The sequence below is a fragment of the Macaca thibetana genome, chromosome 3, assembly GCF_024542745.1.
Source record: "Macaca thibetana thibetana isolate TM-01 chromosome 3, ASM2454274v1, whole genome shotgun sequence".
NCBI lineage: Eukaryota > Metazoa > Chordata > Mammalia > Primates > Cercopithecidae > Macaca > Macaca thibetana.
In genome coordinates, this window is record NC_065580.1 from 93666701 (window position 1) to 93687870 (window position 21170).

The 21170-nt window shown below is 39.4% G+C and overlaps 2 protein-coding genes across 11 annotated transcripts in view; one reads left to right on the top strand and one right to left on the bottom strand.

Moving 5' to 3' along the window:
* NUP42 (nucleoporin 42) overlaps window positions 1-13768 on the top strand; it is a 1164542-nt gene extending 1150774 nt beyond the window's left edge. The window contains exons 4-9 of the mRNA XM_050783137.1: window positions 351-445; window positions 7501-7577; window positions 8342-8428; window positions 9434-9508; window positions 12235-12319; window positions 12935-13768. Of these exons, the coding sequence (XP_050639094.1) occupies window positions 351-445; window positions 7501-7577; window positions 8342-8428; window positions 9434-9508; window positions 12235-12319; window positions 12935-13512 (997 nt within the window). The 3' untranslated portion in view covers window positions 13513-13768. The remainder of the gene's footprint in view (window positions 1-350; window positions 446-7500; window positions 7578-8341; window positions 8429-9433; window positions 9509-12234; window positions 12320-12934) is intronic.
* TOMM7 (translocase of outer mitochondrial membrane 7) overlaps window positions 1-21170 on the bottom strand; it is a 540985-nt gene that overhangs the window by 362345 nt on the left and 157470 nt on the right. The window contains exon 1 of one of the 10 annotated variants that reach the window (XM_050783170.1): window positions 17771-17774. The exons of 8 other annotated variants lie outside the window; for them this stretch is intronic. The gene's annotated coding sequence lies outside the window, so the exon portion shown is untranslated. Of the gene's footprint in view, window positions 1-9936; window positions 9942-17770; window positions 17775-21170 lie in introns of those variants that run through there. One more of the 10 variants, XM_050783181.1, reaches the window with a different exon arrangement.

Here is a 21170-nt window from a genome sequence, read left to right on the forward strand (position 1 = left end):
GTGATAATTAACAAAGAAAGATTAAAGTTACTATTTTAGATTTTAATTCCTAAAAAAAGTATGGTATCTGTGATAGTATTTATGTAAGTATATTGGTTAATGGGTCAGTGTATTGGAAAATCAAACTCATTAACTTCTCTGACATTATAATACCATTTGTAACCATATAGTTCACACTTCTATAAACTTGTGCTTTAAAGAACACTCTTCAGAAAATATAATGGAAAATATTTTGAACTATGTATTTACTAGAATTTAAATTTTCAGTTGTGGAAAACCATTAACAATAAATTTTACCAAGCAGCTAAGAAGATCCTTTACTCTTTTTTGTTTTTTTTTTCTTTTTGCAGGGAAGGAATTGTAAAAGATATGGAGGTTTGGGAATCATCAGGGCAGTGGATGTTTTCTGTTTATTCACCAGTGAAAAAGAAACCTAATATTTCAGGTAACTGAAAAATTGTGCATTTAAAAAATATGTTCTAAAACTATTATTTTCTAAAACCAAAAGAATGCCATATAAAGAAATCAACCACCAACTTAGCTACAACTAGGAGAGTTTGGACATTGTTTAAAGTATTTGAGTATTCTAGCCAAACTTCATAATTTAGAGATTAAGGTTGGAGAATATAGTATTTTAAGACATGTAGTTCTTGGGAGAAAACATTTAAATAAAGCCCAGGAAGAGAGTCTACATTCTTGATTCCCTGTATATACAACTTTGGAACCTCTTAGCTTCCTGTAGTGAATAGAAGAGTCACATCCTGCCTGTCATTGAGGCCTTGGCTGCCTGGTTCTGTTCTTTCTTCCCTATCTTTCCTTCTAAGAATAGTTGTGTGGAGACCCGTTCTGGAGATAATATTTAGATGTGAGGAGGCTTAGCTGGGCTACAGGGACAGCAACTTTTTTTTTTTTTTTTTTTTAGACGGAGTTTCACTCTTGTCCCCCAGGCTGGAGTGCATTGATGCGATCTCGGCTCACTGTGACCTCTGCCTCCCAGGTTCAAGTGATTCTCCTGCCTCAGCCTCCTGAATAGCTGGGATTACAGGTGCCCGCCACCACACCCGGCTAATTTTTGTATTTTTAGTAGAGACGGGGTTTTGCCATGTTAGCCAGGCTGGTCTCGAACTCCTGACCTCAGGTGATCTGCCCGCCATGGCCTCCCAAAGTGCTGGGATTACAGGTGTGAGCCACCACACCTGGCCTGGGGCCTGAAATAGCATTTGCTTTAGAATATTCTTCTCTCTCTCTTTTTTTTTTTTTTTTTGTCCATAGTCCCTAAGCCCTTTCTGGGCTGAAACCTACACCACCAGGCTTTTCCAAGCCCACTCTAGGTGTTCCTGGGCCTCCATCCTTTTGAGGAAACAGTGCGTATCTTGCAGATGGGAGCCCTTGCAATCAATATCGCAGAACCTTGGGATCTTTCCTCTGTCTCAGTTCTAGTTGCTCGTTTTCTGTGAGCATTTGCATTGCAACGCTTCTTAGTTATTTATTTACTTGTCCATTTGACAAATATTTACTGAATTTCTTTTGTGCTAAGTGCTAGGAATATAGTGATGAGCAAGACAGACAAGATCCCTTCCTTATGAATCTTACATTCTTGAGGGAGGAAGACAATAAGTGCTGCAAATAAACTAAGATGATTTCAGATAATGATATTTTCTATAGAGAAACAACAAAGTATTAAGCCCTTAATCAGCTTAAGTATTAGTACTTGAGTATTAATCCATTCCAAATTGAACCTAATGCCTGTTGCCCTAAAGCAGTGGTTCTCAAAATGTGGATTCCTGAATAAAGTTGCCAGATAAAATATGGGACATCCAGTTATATTTAAATTTCAGATAAACAAACAGTATTTTTAATATGTGTACATCCCATGTAATATTTGAGGCACATTATACTAAAAAAAGTATTTATTGTATATCTGAAATTCAAATTTAACTGGGCGTCCTGTATTTTTATTTGCTGAATCTGGCAACTTTATCCGTGAGGCCCTTTTAGGAGTTGCCTAAGTTCAAAAATATTTTCTAATAATACAAAGTGATTAATTGCCATTTTTCACTGTGGTGAATTTGCACTGTTGGTGCAAAAGCATTGATGAGTAGAACTACTTGTATCTTAGCATGAATCAAGGCAGAGGCAATAAATTACTAGTAGATGTCACAATAAAAAAAAGTTTAATGCCATTTGAACTTAAGAACTTCCTTTATGAAGACATAAAAATTATTAATTTTGTTAGCCCTTGACCCTGAGTACACACCTTTTTAGTATTCTGTGTGACAAAATGGGGAGCACATACAAAGTGTGTCTGCCCCATGCCCAAGTGTGATGGTTATCTTGTGTGATTGTTCATGTTGGACTGAGCTAGCCACTTTTTTCAAAGACAATATTTATTTGAAAGGAATGACAACTATGGTTATTTAGAAGAAAACAGTTGATAGTGTTTATTGCCAAAGAAAAAAATTAAAACTTTCAAGCAAAAATTGGAATTACGGAAAACTTTTTTGTCATCATGAACATGATGACTTCTCAATACTTAAAAATCTCTTCTGATGAAACGGATGGCAACATTCACAAATGTGAGGGCCACACACAGCAGCTCATGCCTGTCATCCCAGTGCTTTTAGAGGCTGAGGTAGGAGGATGGCTTGAAGCCAGGAGTTTGAGACACCCCCCGGAAAACATAACAAGACCCTGTCTCTACAAAAAATAGAAAAATTAGCCTGAGTATGATGGCATATGCCAAGAGTCTTAGCTACTCTGGAGGCTGAGGTGGGGGGGAATCACTTGAGTTCAAGAGTTCAAAGTTATGATGAGTTCTGATGGTGCCTCCACACTCCAGCCTGGGTGACAGAGTGAGACCCTGTCTCTTTAAAAAAATTTTATGGCCGTGCGTGGTCACTCACACCTGTAATCCCAGCACTTTGGGAGGCCGAAGTGGGCGGATCATGAGGTCAGGAGATGGAGACCATCCTGGCTAACACAGTGAAACCCCGTCTCTACTAAAAAATACAAAAAATTAGCCAGATGTTGTGGCGGGCACCTGTAGTCCCAGCTACTCGGGAGGCTGAGGCAGGAGAATAGTGTGAACCTGGGAGGCGGAGCTTGCAGTGAGCCGAGATTGTGCCACTGCACTCCAGCCTGGGTGACAGAGCGAGACTGTCTCAAAAAAAAAAAAAAAAAAAAAAAAAAAAAAATTTTTTATGTTGTTTAATAACATGCCAATGTTTGGGAAGTTCTGCATAACTCGGTGAACTGGCATTTTTAAAATGACTTATGTGTGATATTACAAAATTATGCATGGCTGAAAGTCCATTCTACATGCATGATAAACCAGTGGATTTTAATATAATACCACAAAAAGTTCATTAGTATGGCTTGAGTCTGTGTTATAATTAACTTTTAAGAAACTACCACTTGTCAAGTTTTGGTGTAGTATCAAAGAAAAATGTCCACAGTTACTTGAAAAAGCCATTTAAGTCTTCCTTTTCCAATACGTGTCTGTGTGAGTGCCCGTTTTCTGCATACACTTCAGTCAGAACAACATATTGCAACAGAATGAATGCAGAAACATATATAAGAATACAGCAGCCTTCTATTAAGCCAAACATTAAGAGATGTATAAACATAAAGCAAGGCTATTAATCTTACTAAATTTTCATTTTTTGTTTTGGAAAATAGCTTTTTCATTTATGTAGATAGGTAATTGGTTTCTTTTAAATAAATTAATACTAAGTTTCTCAGTTTTCATTTCAAATGTGGTAATTATCAATGTAAGTAACCCATGTAAACAAACATTCTTTGGGGTCCTTAATGATTTTTAAGAATGTAAAGGAGTCCTGAGACCAAAAGTTTGCGTACTTCTATCCTTTTGTGGTATTATATTAAAATCCACTGGTTTATCATGCATGTAGAATTAATCCATTGTATTAATAAATTAACTTTTTCTATGCAGCTATAATAGAATGATACTACTTTTGCCCCATTTTACGAGACTTGAGAAAATTGTCACTCAAATCGTTTTCTGTGTTCTGTGGTTCAGATGAGGAATTCTGGTTGAGCTTGGCTGGAAGGAATAGGAGGCAATTAGGGGAACAATGTTCCTTTAGATAGAGTGGTTATCTATTCCTGGGAGGCAGTATTGGGAATGAGTCCTGCATAAAGAGAGGGTATCAGTTACGGGAAGATTTGGGGGAAAACATTCCTGGCAGTAGGACTAGCTATTGCAAAGGCCCTGAGGTAAGAACAAGGTTGGCAGTGTTTACAGACTAGTGAGGCCTGAATTACTGGAGGAGAGTAAACAAGGGAAAGTAATATGACAGTAAGGCCAGAGAGATAGCCAGGGGCCAGATCATGTTGGGCCTAATTGCACTGGGCAGGCAGCCATGAAGAACTTTAAGCAAAAGAGGGACGTGATCTGATTAGGAAAAGCTAACTCAACATGTGTGTGAGGGGGGATAAAAAAGGTCTGTTGGGAGCAGAGGCAAAAGTAGAGATAGGGAGACAGAAGACGTTGCTGCTTGTGACTAGAGTTCATAGCAGTGAAGACAGAATTGGTCATATTTGGGTTCTGTTGGAGCTTGAACTGGCAGGATACTGATTAATTAGATATAGGGAAAGAGAAATCCAAGGTGATTCCTAGGGTTTTTTGGCTTGAGGTGTCAGTAAAGATGGGGAAGACAAGTCATTAGAAGGAATCCAGGGTTCTGCTTTGAACATTTAATCTTTCCTTTATTCTGAAGAAGGTGTCCTTCGAGTTAATAATAACTGGGTTACAAGGAATTTTTTGTAGAAAATATCTTGAACATTTTTTGCCTTTCTTAGTAGTTTGCCCAATTATAAAGTTACAGCTTTTGGACCAGATGTGGTGGCTCATGCTTGTAATCCTAGCACTTTGGGAGGCTGAGGCAGGTGGATCACTTGAGCCCAAGAGTTTGAGACCAACCTGGGCAACACAGCGAAACCGTGGCTCTACCAGGGTGTGGTAGCACATTCCTATAGTCCCAGCTACCCAGGAGGCTGAGATGGGAGGATCACTTGAGCCCAGGAAGTTAAGGCGGCAATGAGCCACTGCACTCCAGCCTGAGTGACAGGAATGAGACCCTGTCTCAAAAATAAAAAAAAAAAAAACGGTTACAGCTTTTGCTTTAGAAAACTTGGAAAGTACAGAAATATATAAATAAAATAAAAATAACCTGTTATCACAGAGATAACTACTACATTTTAGTATATTTCTTTCAAAACATACACACACAAACATATTTCTTGTTTATGTATACAATTGACCCTTGAACAACATAGAGTTTAGGGGCACTGATCCTCTGTGCAGTCAAAAATCCACATATAAGCTTTGATTCCCCAAAAGCTTAACTACTAATAACCTACTGTAAGAGAAAAGAAAATGTTAAGAAAATCATAAGGGGTCAGGCGCGGTGGCTCACGCCTGTAATCCCAGCACTTTGGGAGGCCGAGGTGGGCGGATCACAAGGTCAGGAGTTCGAGACCAACCTCACCAATGTGGTGAAACCCCATCTCTACTAAAGATACAAAAACAATTAGCCGGGTTTGGTGGTGTATGCCTATAATCCCAGCTACTGGGGAGGCCACGGCAGGAGAATTGCCTGAACCTGGGAGGCAGAGGTTGCAGTAAACCGAGATCACGCCACTGCACTCCAGCTTGGGCAACAGAGCAAGACTTCGTCTCAAAAAAAAAAAAAAAAATAGAAAATCATAAGGAAAAGAAAACATGTTCTTCACATAGTGGAAGTGGATCATCATAAAAGTCTTCATCCTTGTTGTCTTTAAGTTGAGTAGCACAGGGCTAGGTGGGTTTGGTCTCGCTGTCTCAGGAGTGGCAGAGGCAGAAGAAAATCCCTGTACAAGTGGGCCCTGTACAGCTTTGTGTACAGTTGGCTCTTGAGCAGAACTGCAAGGGTCCACTTGTACAGGGATGTACAAGTTGTTCTATGTGTGTATATATGTATACCTATACATATATACATATACATATATATAATTAGGATCGTAATCTAGTTTTTCTTTGTTTTGTTTTGTTTTTTTGAGATAGAGTTTCGCTCTTGTTGCCCAGGCTGGAGTGCAGTGGCGCAATCTCAGCTCACTACAGCCTCCGCCTTCTGGGTTCAAGTGATTCTCCAGCCTCAGTCTCCTGAGTCGCTCGGATTATAGGCATATGCCAACACGCCTAACTAATTTTTGTATTTTTAGTAGAAACAGGGTTTCGCCATGTTGGCCAGACTGGTCTTGAGCTCCTGGCCTCAGGTGATCCACCGGCCTTGGTCTCCCAAAGTGCTGGGACTACAGGCATGAGCCACCGTGCCCAGCTGTAATCTAGTTTTATTTATTTATTTATTTTTGAGGCAGAGTCTCGCTTTGTCGCCCAGGCTGGAGTGCAGTGGCGCAATCTCAGCTGACTGCCACCTCTGCCTCCCAGGTTCAAACAATTCTCCTGCCTCAGCCTCCCGAGTAGCTGGGATTACAGGCGCATGCCACCACGCCCAGCTGATGTTTTGTATTTTTAGTAGAGACGGGGTTTCACCATGTTAGCCAGGATGGTCTCGATCTCCTGACCTTGTGATCCATCTGCCTCAGCCTCCCAAAGTGCTAGGACTACAGGTATGAGCTACCGCACCTGGCCCTAGTTTTATATTCTAATTTTTGCTTTCAGTTTGTTTCTGGTACTAAAAATATTAGAATGAGCACCCCTATACATAGTGACCTTTGTTTACATATATAACTATTTCCCAAGGTTAAATCCTGTAAATTGTATTATAAGTCACAGGATATGAATGTTTTTCAGGCTTGTGATGCTTATTAATAATTATCCCTCCCAGAAAACTTGTACCATTTTAATTCCCTTAACAGTAAATTTAGGAAATGATACATTTCACCACATTTGGAACAACAGTAAATACCAGCTTTTAAAATTTCTGCCAGTCTGATAAGTAAAGCATTTTATCTATATTTTAAGTTGCATTTAACTTTCATTTATTTACTATTTGATTTTTTTGTGTGTGAATTGCCTGTTCATTATCTTTGCCCAAATTCATTTACTTTTCTCATTTATTTGTAAGAGCTATTTATACATTAGGGCATTAGTTCTTCTCTTGTCATACATGTTAAAATTGCAATTTTCCTAGTGTACAATTTGCCTTGTAATTTTGCTTAGTATAGTTTCTGGCAGATTTTTTAAAATATAAGTTTGAATATAAGTGTAGTCAAATCTTTCTCTTGTGTTTGTTGTTCATTCTACCCCACCTATCTTTAGAAAATTCTTCCCCATTTAAAGATCAAAATAACCAACTATATTTTACTGTAATTTTACACTTTATTAAACATTAAGTAGAGTGTAGGCTTTAAGTTTCTTCCTTATGATTATGAAAATTTTCTAATCAACATTAGATATTTTCTTGTTTAGCACCTGTAGCTTTACTATCAAAATTATTGGCATTTATTTTAAAGATTCCAATTGATTCCTCACTTCAGGTTTTACAGACATTTCACCAGAGGAATTGAGACTTGAATACCATAACTTCTTAACCAGCAATAACTTACAGAGTTATGTAAGTTTGTTTCCTATTAATCTACTGCAATAACAGATGAGCTGTTAATTACTGCTTTCTTTATTGTGGCTTGTATTTTGGCAAAACCGATGAGGTCTATAATCTTTTTTCAGGAGAAGGCTATTTTTCTTTTCTATATTATTTTCATTTAAATTGGTTGGTTATTAAAATGATAGTATATTTTTACTTTAATAATTAGGAATATTACTATTTTTATTACAAATTACCTAACAGTCAGTCCCAGAAATGAAACCGTTTTACCATTTGACAGATATTTATTGAACATCTGTTAGGTACAGATCCAGTGATGAATGCTAGAAAAACAAAGTTAAATAAGATACAGTCTGTAATACAGATTAACATCTTCATATATCAGGTATCAAAAAAAAAAATAAAAATCTTGACAATAAGTTGAGTACCTGAAGGAAGCAGTTTAAATGCTGTATTTTTCTGTTTCTACAGTCATGATCATGCATTTCAACTAGTACATGTGTTCACCTCCCATCCAAATATAACTAACTACGTGCTGCCAGATGCTTGTGATATTAACCAGATGATATAAGGAGTTGAACAGGGAGAGGGAACTGGAGCTGGAATATCTTTGACAAACAGGCCAAGTCAATGCAAATTTTGCAAGTCATGGGCCATAAAACTGTTACATAAACCTTTCGTGATTTTGGCAAAGAAATATGTGAAGTTTTTATTGAAGAAACTAACTTAAACATACAATATTGAACTGTTATTTTTCTGTCTTCCCTTTTCAGCTAAATTCTGTCCAACATTTAATAAATCAATGGAGGAACAGGGTAAATGAACTGAAAAGTCTAAATATATCAACTAAAGTAGCTTTGGTGAGTATGGGAGAGTTTTCTTGAGGGAAGTGTCTTACCTATTGCTTTTTTGAAGAGAATATTTTACTTTAGATTTGGAAAGCAAAACAAAAATTTTCTGTCAAGAATTATGATACACGTTCCCAAAATAGCATCACTTAAGAGTCAAGGTCTTGAAATAGTTTTCTCTGTGTTCCTTGGTCAGAAAAGCAGAAATAGTTATGCTTTTTTTTTTTTTTTTTGAGACGGACTCTGGCTCTGTGGCCCAGGCTGGAGTGCAGTGGCGTGATCTCCGCTCACTGCAAGCTCCGCCTCCCGGGTTCACACCATTCTCCTGCCTCAGCCTCCCGAGTAGCTGGGACTACAGGCGCCCACCACCGCGCCTGGCTACTTTTTTGTATTTTTTAGTAGAGACGGGATTTCACCATGTTAGCCAGTATGGTCTCGATCTCCTGACCTCGTGATCTGCCCACCTCGGCCTTCCAAAGAGCTGGGATTACAGGCGTGAGCCACCGCACCCGGCCAGTTATGCTTTTAAAAGCTTTTTAGGGTAAAGTTGTTAACTTTGGTAGTGCTAGTTTTGAATATGGCAAACTTACATAAATTCAAGTATTTAAAGTTATCTGTATGTAAAAAGAAATTGGCCGGGCGCGGTGGCTCACGCCTGTAATCCCAGCGCTTTGGGAGGCCGAGGCGGGCGGATCACAAGGTCAGGAGATCGAGACCACGGTGAAACCCCGTCTCTACTAAAAATACAAAAAATTAGCCGGGCGCGGTTGTGGGCGCCTGTAGTCCCAGCTACTCGGGAGGCTGAGGCAGGAGAATGGCGTGAACCCGGGAGGCGGAGCTTGCAGTGAGCCGAGATCGCGCCACTGCACTCCAGCCTGGGCGACAGAGCGAGACTCCGTCTCAAAAAAAAAAAAAAAAAAAAAAGAAATTACTTTGAACAATTATATGAATGCACATTTAGAATGTAATGTATCATTTTGTGACTGAAGAACACAGTATGTTCCTTGTCTTAAACAGAAATGCCTTTGGAAGATATATACCCACGTGTCTCCAAAGATCTATGGTCCTGACTGTAGCAAGTTCATTATCCTTGTAAATAAAGTTATGATGTTTCTACACCCATTAAAAAGTTCTTAAGAATTTTATTTTAAAATAAGATATTCACATTTATAATTTTAATATTTCCAATTTCTCAGATGGTTTCTACTCTGTATAAAGGATATGAGAGTACTGTGTCCCTACACTTAGTGAATGGTTGACAGTCCCAACACCCCTCCCCTTTCTTAAATATGTGCTTCCTGAATAACTAGACTCTTGTGCAAGCTAATTTCTTTGACCTTTTAGTTGTTGTAATGCTATTTGAATTTAGTGGGACCTCTTGGAAGTAGTCTGTCCTTGTGTGGGAGGTGGGCCACCATCACCATGGATGAGAGCTGATGGAGAAAGGATAACTGAGTCCAAAGAACTGTGGAACTTCCCTCAGGGCTGGAAGGTCCCTGCTCTTTGCTAGCTGCCCAGGGCCCCCCCATAGGTGAGGATGTGGGACAACCCACCCATAGCTGACTTAACATGTATCAGTAGTTCATGCCTTCTTTATGCTGAATGGTAACCCATTGTATGGATATATTATAATTTATCATCTGCCTGTTAATGAATATTACACTGAGGAAGAGAAGCCAGACCAAAAAACAAAACCAATAGTGTAGACCATGTGATGCCATTTGTATGAAACTCTGGAAAAGACAAGTCTCATTTGTAGTGATAGAAAGCAGATAGAGTGGTTGCCGGGGACGAGGAGTTGAGAGGGAGTTGACTGGAAAGGGACACAAAAGAACTTTCAGGGAACAAAAATGTTTTGAATCTCGATTGTGGTGGTTGCAAGTTTGTTAGAACTCATTGAAATATATACAAAAAATGGATGCATTTTATTGTATTAGACTATACCTCAAAAAAAGTTGATTCTTTAAAGAATGCTCTTGAGGGCTGGGCGCAGTGGCTGACGCCTGTAATCCCAGCACTTTGGGAGGCCGAGGCAGGCAGATTATGAGGTCAGGAGTTTAAGACCAGCCTGACCAACGTGGTGAAACCCGGTCTCTACTAAAAATACAAAAATTAGCCAGGCATGGTAGCGCACGCCTGTAATCTTAGCTACTCAGGAGGCTGAGGCAGGAGAATCACTTGAACCCAGGAGGTGGAGGTTTCAGTCTCAAAAAAAAAAAAAAATTTTTTTTTTTTTTTTTTGAGATAGAGTCTCGTTCTGTCGCCCAGGCTGGAGTGCAGTGGTGCGATCTCGGCTCACTGCAAGCTCTGCCTCCGGGGTTCACGCCATTCTCCAGCCTCAGCCTCCCGAGTAGCTGGGACTACAGGCACCTGCCACCATGCCTGGCTAATTTTTTTGTATTTTTAGTAGAGACGGGGTTTCACTGTGTTAGCCAGGATGTTCTCAATCTCCTGATGTCATGATCCGCCTGCCTCAGCCTCCCAAAGTGCTGGGATTACAGTTGTGAGCCACTGCACCGGCCAGAGAATGCTTTTGAGGCTTCCAAGTGAAAGAAATCACTTATGTTTGCTTTGGATGATTAAGAAAGTCTTCTTGGAAGGAAGGAGCAAGTACAAAGTTCCTTGAAAGGAGGATTAAGATTTCAGTAAGCAGAGATGAAAGACATTTCTAGAGCACAGAATAGCAAGAACATAAAGTACTTTCAGGGAATGGGAAATGTTTAATGGATATTTGGTCATAAGCTTTTAATTATGTAATAGTGGATCTACTTCATTTCGAGTATTAAAGTTGACTGGGTATTCTATAAAGGTCCTTTTTACCTAATATCTAGATTTCTCTATAAATGCAGATCTAACCTTATAGACACTGAAAAAAATTTAAAAATATTTTTCTCATTATAATATCTGCTCATTTTAGGAATTTAGAAAGTATAAAAAAGCATAAATAAAATTTAAATCAACCGTAATTCATCAGCCAGAGACAATCACTGTTAACTTACTAATGTACATTTTTTATGCATATTCATATTATTAGTTGTGATTATACTGTTTATACAGTATTAGATCTTATCCTTTTCTTTTTTTTTTTTTTTTTTTTTTTTTTTTTTTTTTTTGAGACGGAGTCTCGCTGTGTCTCCCAGGCTGGAGTGCAGTGGCGTGATCTCGGCTCACTGCAAACTCCGCCTCCCGGGTTCACGCCATTCTCCCGCCTCAGCCTCCCAGTAGCTGAGACTACAGGCGCCCGCAACCACGCCTGGCTAGTTTTTTGTATTTTTAGTAGAGACGGGGTTTCACCATGTTAGCCAGGATAGTCTCGATCTCCTGACCTCGTGATCCACCCGCCTCGGCCTCCCAAAGTGCTGGGATTACAGGCTTGAGCCACCGCGCCCGGCCGATCTTATCCTTTTCAACATCATATTATGGGCATTTTCCATGTTAAGCATTTAACTTTGCCTTTTTTAATGCACTTTTTTCTTCTCTTTTCTGTTCTTTTTTTGAGTCAGAGTCTTACTTTGTTACCCAGGCTTTCCCAGGCTCAAGTGATCCTCCCACCTCAGGTTCCCAAATAGCTGGGACCACTGGCTAATTTTTTGTAGAGATGGGGGTCTCACTGTGTTGCTGAGGCTCATCCCAGACTCATAGGCTCAAGCCCTTCACCATCTCAGCCTCCCAAAGTGCTAGGATTACAGGTGTGAGCCACCACACCCAGCCTTTAATGCACATTTTAAAAAATTTAATTTGTCCATAAAATGTATAGAAAAGATACTGGAGCATTATTCATCAAGCACTTTATTATTTGCACACTTTTTTTTTTCCAGCTCTCTGATGTAAAGGATGGTGTAAATCAAGCAGCACCTGCATTTGGATTTGGCAGTAGTCAAGCAGCAACATTTGTGTCGCCAGGTAAATGATAAAGTAATACAGGACTTAACTGATTTAGAAAAATTAGATTCTATAGGTTTCAAATTATAAGCCTGAATCACCATTTTAAATTACCTTCATAAATTCTACAACCTTCCATCATAGAACCTCAAAGCATTTGGCTCATTAGACATTTGTGAAATGGAGGCCAGATTGGGCATGTTCTTTGAAAGACACTTAAGCTTTAGAAGTCCATTTTAGGAATGGTTTTTCAGGAGTTTCGTAGAAGTACATAGCTATGATAGCAGCACCTTTGAGAACTTTCTTGTCACTGTGTTTAACAGCATAGCATTGTCTTCAGGTGGCAGCTCTGGTGAGGTAAGTAGAAACCAAAGTGAAAGTCTGTTCTCTAGTCCCTGTGGTTTCTCCTTGGGTGAAGGTCAATCAAGGTGAAAATGGGATTGTTAGCAGAAAAGGCAGGAAGCAGGCTTTGGTGGGTAGTTCTAGCCTCTCATTTTTACTTTTCTCATCTCATCCTTCCAGTAAGCTTCTCAATACTGAAACATGACATAAAAAAGAAAGATAGGGGAAGGAAATAATGGTGACATTTTTTTGACTATAATAAATTTTTTTTCTGCTTTGTTTTGTTTTTTATAGGCTTTCCAGTCAATAACAGCAGCAGTGATAATGCTCAGAACTTTAGTTTTAAAACAAACTCTGGATTTGCCGCTGCCTCTTCTGGAAGCCCTGCTGGTTTTGGGAGTTCCCCAGCATTTGGAGCTGCAGCCTCTACCAGTTCAGCTATCTCTACTTCTGCTCCAGCTTTTGGATTTGGGAAACCTGAAGTTACATCGGCTGCATCATTTTCATTCAAAAGCCCTGCAGCTTCCAGCTTTGGATCACCTGGATTTTCAGGACTTCCAACTTCCTTGGCAACAGGTTCTATTAGAGCTCCAGTGGCCCCAGCCTTTGGAGGTGGCAGTTCTGTGGCTGGTTTTGGTAGTCCAAGCTCACATTCTCACACTGCTTTTTCTAAGCCATCCAGTGACACTTTTGGAAATAGCAGCATATCCACTTCTCTCTCAGCCTCAAGCAGCATCTTTGCAACAGATAATGTGTTATTCACACCCAGAGATAAACTAACAGTAGAAGAACTGGAACAATTTCAATCCAAGAAATTTACTCTGGGAAAAATTCCATTAAAGCCTCCACCTCTGGAACTTCTAAATATTTAAAAGGGCAATTTTAAATACAAAAAAGAATGATGTTTGAAATTGTTTTGAGTGATTCATATAGAGGTGCATATATGCATACATGTATTCATAAGGAATATAAGCTTCCATTAATAGTGATTTTAAATTTTATTTTTTCTTAAGTCTAAATATTTAAGTAAAAAGTAACAAAAACTCAGCAAGCAAGGGAATTTTTTTGTACTGTAATTTTGAATGGAACCGAAAAATTTTGCATGAATAAAGTACTTTTCTCATGCCACACCACTTTACTATCTCACCATTTAAAGTTTTAAACTTTTTTTTTAGGAAGGAGATAATTTCTGGAACTATTAGGGGGAATATGCTCAAATATTTAGCCTACTGTTAGAATAAACATTAATAGCATGACTTCATGTTCAAGATTCTCTCAAAGAGATAAATCACAGTTTGTAAAGAGTGACAAGCTTTTATTTTTAGAACCATAGGGGCATTTCCCCCCATTAGTTTGAGACTGCCTCTCAACTTTGGCAGTCTCATGGACCACCATTTGAGTTTTCTTCAACAATCTTAGGCTGCTTTTTATTTTGGCCTCACTTTTATAGAATTCTATTTATTCATCACATTAGTCTGTCAAATGGATGAGTTGTAAGAGAAACAAATTGTGATCTCATATGAGTAAATAATGTGTGTAGTGTGGTCAGGATTTACCAGTTTCTGTTTCTAGATCTTCTTAGGCATGGCCAGGTACGGTAGCTCACACCGGTAATCCCAGCACTTTGGGAGGCTGAGGCGGGCAGATAGATCACTTGAGGTAAGGAGAGTTCGAGACCAGCCTGGCCAATATGATGAAACCCTATCTCTACTAAAAATACAAAAAATAAGCTGGGCATGGTGGCAGGCACCTGTAATCCCAGCTACTGGGGTGGCTTGAACCCGGGAGGCAGAGGTTGCAGTGAGCTGAGATCACGCCACTGCACTCCAGCCTGGGTGACAGAGCCATACTCCGTCCCCTCTCCCCCCAACCCAAAAAAAAAAGAATTATCGTGCGTGTTTGGATCTCCCTGTGTCCTCAGATTGAGGGAGTAAGATTTGTATCTTACGTATGGATGATCCAAGAAACTAACGGCCTGTCACGAGTTGAAGCAGGTATATCAGAGTTCTGTGCTTTCTCAGGCCTCAAAAATTACATAGCTAGCACTGCCAAAGCAGTTACTAACACGGGTCTGGCATTGAGCTGATTTTTCTAAGTGAATATAAAACCTTACGTAATAAAAGATATGCACTCCAAATGATTTTAACATATGCAAAGGATTCAGTCCTCAAAGGACCCGCATTCTCCATTTTGCTTTGTTGTTGTTGTTGTTGTTGTTGTTTGTTGTTGTTGAGACAGTCTCGCTCTGTCGCCCAGCTGGAGCGCAATGGCGCGATCTCCTCTCACTGCAAGCTCCGCCTCCCGGGTTCACGCCATTCTCCCGCCTTAGCTTCGCGAGTAGATGGGACTACAGGCGCCCGCCACCACACCTGGCTAATTTTTTTGTATTTTTTGTAGAGACGGGGTTTCACCGTGTTAGCCAGGATGGTCTTGATCTCCTGACCTCGTGATCCGCCCGCCTCGGCCTCCCAAAGTGCTGGGATTACAGGCGTGAGCCACCCAGCCCGGCTCCATTATGCTTTTTGAGAAGCTGCACGACTCATTTGACAGTTCTGGAACCCCAGTGTTTGGGACAGAATCTATACTATACCCAGGGGATTGAAACCATGCTGGTGTAGAGATGGTAAATAGAGCATAAGTTCCTTTAGAAGGAGCAAGATTAAAACAAAAAGAGCATAAATTCCTTCTTTGGTCTCAAGCTCTAAAGACTTTCCAGTATTCGAACTAATACTTGAATCCTAGAATTTTCCTGCCCCCTGGGATGAGCCCTACACTACCTTTAAATTGCATACAAGCTCCCTGAGGTATCAGTTGAACGTCCCAGTGTCCTGGAAGATCTCAGAGAATTCAAGTTAAAAGCCCATTGTTTCCAGCTGTGCCTGATTATAAGAATCACCTGGGGTGTTTGTTAAATAATATCTCCAGATAATATATCCAGATTACAGGGGCTGCCCTTTGGGATGGGCTTGGGAGTATGTCAACAGGTATTCCTTGTGATCTTTCAGGCAAGTTTGGGAAACAGGCCTATCCAGCTGTATTTGGGAATTTTAATTGTTGAAGTCTGTTTTCTGTGCTCCCATATACACAAAATGTGGGAATTTAACAGGATCCAAAGTTTTTTAAAAAGCACAAATAAGTGCTACGGCTACTAAAAAAATTGAGAAACTAAAGCAGAGAGGCCCACAAAGTAGAATCTAGCACCATGCATGCATACTGGTGTCAGAAGTCAAGAAAACTGGTAACTCCCAGACCTAGGCTAAGGGGCATCGGGGCTTCAAAAAATCAGAAACAGGTAGTAATGAAGTGGCAGCAGCTGGGCATAAAGGTAGGTTGAGTGTTCAGACCCCAATAGGGAGGGAGTAGAAGGGAAAAGGCACCCACAGCAAGAGGATGTGCCAGCATCTTCTGGGTGGTATCTCCTAATCTCATATCCAGTGAGACTAGGAGAGCTGGACTGACTAAGAGGCATACCCTAAAATAGGCAAAAACAGCCTCCCTTCACAGCTGCTGCAATAGCTGTCCCTTTTACCAAAGGCCTAGAGCAAGTGACAGAATTGCAGATAAGGTATAGCAAATAAACTGATTTAACTCGCTTGATTATCTGATCACAGATTAGAATGGGAGAACAGTAACAGCTGAGAGCTGATTAGAAGGGGAGAGAAAGTGAGCTGACATTAAAACTAAAAGGAATGAAATGATTTAGCTACACAGTATTATTCATAAGAGTAAAATAATTCAACTTGATGCATCAACAATGATTTAATTGTGGTAAATACATACACTGGAATACTAAATAGCCTGTCTAAATGACTTAATAGAGAATAACTATGAAATGTTTTCTGCAATCAGTGGACCAGAGTTTGCTATAAAAATAGCATGTACATTGTGATCCATTTGGAGGGAAATAATATATTCATGGGGGGGAGCCTAAAAGTTAACAATAATAGCTCAAATTTTAGTGAGTTTTTGCTATGTGCCAGACAATGTCCTAAGCATTCTGTATCTAGTATATTAGCAAATTGCCTCATCACAACCATGTAATCTAGGTGCTATTATAACAATCCTCATTTTCTAAATGAGAAGAGCAAGATTTGGAGACATTAAATGACCTAGACAAAGTCACTCAACTTGCAAATAGTTGAGTTGTAATTCAAACACTGAACTTAAAGGGGCCATGTTTAAACCACTCTGCTATACTAGATACTAGATTATGAGGCCACTTTGTCTTTTTTTGTGTTTTCTACAATAGCATTAACTTTATATGTTTCCCCCATTTTTCTTCATATGAGTACAATTTGCAGGTCCCACCCCAAACTTACTGAATCAGTCTACATTTTAACAAGACCAACCAAATGATTTGTATGCACATGAACATGTGAGAAACTATTTCCTGTGTAAAGGAGATGTACAAAAATGTACACAGTATTGTTTATATAGCAAAACAGAAAGCACCAGAAGTCCATCCACGGGATAATGGATAAACTTTGGCATAATGGAATATAACTGTATAATGACTCTAGTTACTTGTATAAACAACCACCAAAAATGGGAAGGTACAGAAAAGTATGTATGATATACCATTTAAAGTACAAAAGAGCAAAACAATACTATAGTATTATTTATGGATACATAAATATAGGAATAATAGCATGTGGATAATAAGCACTGATATGATTTGGCTGTGTCCCCACCCAAAATCTCGTCTTGAATTGTAATAATCCCCATGTGTCAAGGGCGGGACCATGTGGAGATAACTGAATCATGGGGCTGGTTTCCCTCATTCTGTTCCCATCATAGTGAGTTCTCATGAGATCTGATGGTTTAGGGGCTTCCCCCTTTGCTGGGCTCTTATTCTCTCTGCTGCTGCCATATGAAGAAGGATGTGTTTGCGTCTCCTTCTGCCATGATTGTAAGTTTTCTGAGGCCTAGCCAGCCATGCAAAACTATGAGTCAATTAAACCTCTTTTTTTTTTTTTTTTAATTATACTTTAAGTTCTAGGGTACATGTGCCTAACGTGCAGGTTTGTTACATATGTATACTTGTGCCATGTTGGTGTGCTGCACCCATCAACTCGTCAGCACCCATTAACTCGTCATTTAAATCAGGTATAACTCCGAATGCAATCCCTCCCCCGTCCCCCCTCCCCACAGTAGGCCCCGATGTGTAATGTTCCCCTTCCCGAGTCCAAGTGATCTCATTGTTCAGTTCCCACCTATGAGTGAGAACATGCGGTGTTTGGTTTTCTGTTCTTGTGATAATTTCCTGAGAATGATGGTTTGCAGCTGCATCCATGTCCTTACAAAAGACACAAACTCATCCTTTTTTATGGCTGCATAGTATTCCATGGTGTATATGTGCCACGTTTTCTTAATCCAGTCCATCACTGATGGACATTTGGGTTGATTCCAAGTCTTTGCTATTGTGAATAGTGCTGCAATGAACATACATGTGCATGTGTCTTTATAGAAGCATGATTTATAATCTTTTGGGTATATACCCAGTAATGGGATGGCTGGGTCATATGGTACTTCTAGTTCTAGATCCTTGAGGAATCGCCACACTGTTTTCCACAATGGTTGAACTAGTTTACAGTCCCACCAACAGTGTAAAAGTGTTCCTATTTCTCCACATCCTCTCCAGCACCTGTTGTTTCCTGATTTTTTTAATGATTGCCATTCTAACTGGTATGAGATGGTATCTCATTGTGGTTTTGATTTGCATTTCTCTGATGGCGAGTGATGATGAGCATTTTTTCATGTGTCTGTTGGCTGTATGAATGTCTTCTTTTGAGAAGTGTCTGTTCATATCCTTTGCCCACTTTTTGATGGGGTTGGTTTTTTCTTGTAAATTTGATTGAGTTCTTTGTAGGTTCTGGATATTAGCCCTTCGTCAGATGAGTAGATTGCAAAAATTGTCTCCCATTCTGTAGGTTGCCTGTTCACTCTGATAGTAGTTTCTTTTGCTGTGCAGAAGCTCTTTAGTTTAATTAGATCCCATTTGTCAATTTTGGCTTTTGCTGCCGTTGCTTCTGGTGTTTTAGACATGAAGTCCTTGCCCATGCCTATGTCCTGAATGGTATTACCTAGGTTTTCTTCTAGGGTTTTTATGGTTTTAGGTCTAACATTGAAGTCTCTAATCCATCTTGAATTAATTTTCGTATAAGGAGTAAGGAAAGGATCCAGTTTCAGCTTTCTACTTATGGCTAGCCAATTTTCCCAGCACCATTTATTAAATAGGGAATCCTTTCCCCATTTCTTGTTTTTCTGAGGTTTGTCAAAGATAAGATGGCTGTAGATGTGTGGTATTATTTCTGAGGACTCTGTTCTGTTCCATTGGTCTGTATCTCTGTTTTGGTACCAGTACCATGCTGTTTTGGTTACTGTAGCCTTGTACTATAGTCTGAAGTCAGGTAGCGTGATGCCTCCGGCTTTGTTCTTTTGACTTAAGATTGTCTTGGCAATGCAGGCTCTTTTTTGGTTCCATATGAACTTTAAAGCAGTTTTTTCCAATTCTGTGAAGAAACTCATTGGTAGCTTGATGGGGATGGTATTGAATCTATAAATTACTTTGGGCAGTATGGCCATTTTCATGATATTAATTCTTCCTATCCATGAGCATGGTATGTTCTTCCATTTGTTTGTGTCCTCTTTTATTTCACTGAGCAGTGGTTTGTAGTTCTCCTTGAAGAGGTCCTTTACATCCCTTGTTAGTTGGTTTCCTAGATATTTTATTCTCTTTGAAGCAATTGTGAATGGAAGTTCATTCACGATTTGGCTCTCTGTTTGTCTGTTACTGGTGTATAGGAATGCTTGTGATTTTTGTACACTGATTTTGTATCCTGAGACTTTGCTGAAGTTGCTTATCAGCTTAAGGAGATTTTGGCCTGAGATGATGGGGTTTTCTAAATATACAATCATGTCATCTGCAAACAGGGACAATTTGACTTCTTCTTTTCCTAACTGAATACCCTTTATTTCTTTCTCTTGCCTGATTGCCCTAGCCAGAACTTCCAACAGTATGTTGAATAGGCGTGGTGAGAGAGGGCATCCCTGTCTTGTGCCAGTTTTCAAAGGGAATGCTTCCAGTTTTTGCCCATTCAGTATGATATTGGCTGTGGGTTTGTCATAAATAGCTCTTATTATTTTGAGATACGTTCCATCAATACCGAATTTATTAAGAGTTTTTAGCATGAAGGGCTGTTGAATTTTGTCAAAGGCCTTTTCTGCATCTATTGAGATAATCATGTGGTTTTTGTCTTTGGTTCTGTTTATATGCTGGATTACGTTTATTAATTTGCATATGTTGAACCAGCCTTGCATCCCAGGGATGAAGCCCACTTGATCATGGTGGATACACTGTTTGACATGCTGCTGGATTCGATTTGCCAGTATTTTATTGAGAATTTTGCATCAATGTTCATCAGGGATATTGGTCTAAAATTCTCTTTTTTTGTTATGTCTCTGCCAGGCTTTGGTATCAGGATGATGTTGGCCTCATAAAATGAGTTAGGGAGGATTCCCTCTTTTTCTATTGATTGGAATAGTTTCAGAAGGAATGGTACCAGCTCCTCCTTGTACCTCTGGTAGGATTCAGCTGTGAATCCATCTGGTCCTGGACTTTTTTTGGTTGGTAGGCTATTAATTATTGCCTCAATTTCAGAGCCTGCTATTGGTCTATTCAGGGATTCAACTTCTTCCTGGTTTACTTTTGGGAGAGTGTAAGTGTCCAGGAAATTATCCATTTCTTCTAGATTTTCTAGTTTATTTGCGCAGAGATGTTTATAGTATTCTCTGATGGTAGTTTGTATTTCTGTGGGGTCGGTGGTGATATGCCCTTTATCATTTTTTATTGCATCTATTTGATTCTTCTCTCTTTTCTTCTTTATTAGTCTTGCTAGCAGTCTATCAATTTTGTTGATCTTTTCAAAAAACCAACTCCTGGATTCATTGATTTTTTGAAGGGTTTTTTGTGTCTCTATCTCCTTCAGTTCTGCTCTGATCTTAGTTATTTCTTGCCTTCTGCTAGCTTTTGAATGTGTTTGCTCTTGCTTCTCTAGTTCTTTTAATTGTGATGTTAGAGTGTCAATTTTAGATCTTTCCAGCTTTCTCTTGTGGGCATTTAGTGCTATAAATTTCCCTCTACACACTACTTTAAATGTGTCCCAGAGATTCTGGTATGTTGTATCTTTGTTCTCATTGGTTTCAAAGAACATGTTTATTTCTGCCTTCATTTCGTTATGTACCCAGTAGTCATTCAGGAGCAGGTTGTTCAGTTTCCATGTAGTTGAGCGGTTTTGATTGAGTTTCTTAGTCCTGAGTTCTAGTTTGATTGCACTGTGGTCTGAGACACTGTTTGTTATAATTTCTGTTCTTGTACATTTGCTGAGGAGTGCTTTACTTCCAATTATGTGGTCAATTTTGGAATAAGTGCGATGTGGTGCTGAGAAGAATGTATATTCTGTTGATTTGGGATGGAGAGTTCTGTAGATGTCTATTAGGTCCACTTGGTGCAGAGATGAGTTCAATTCTT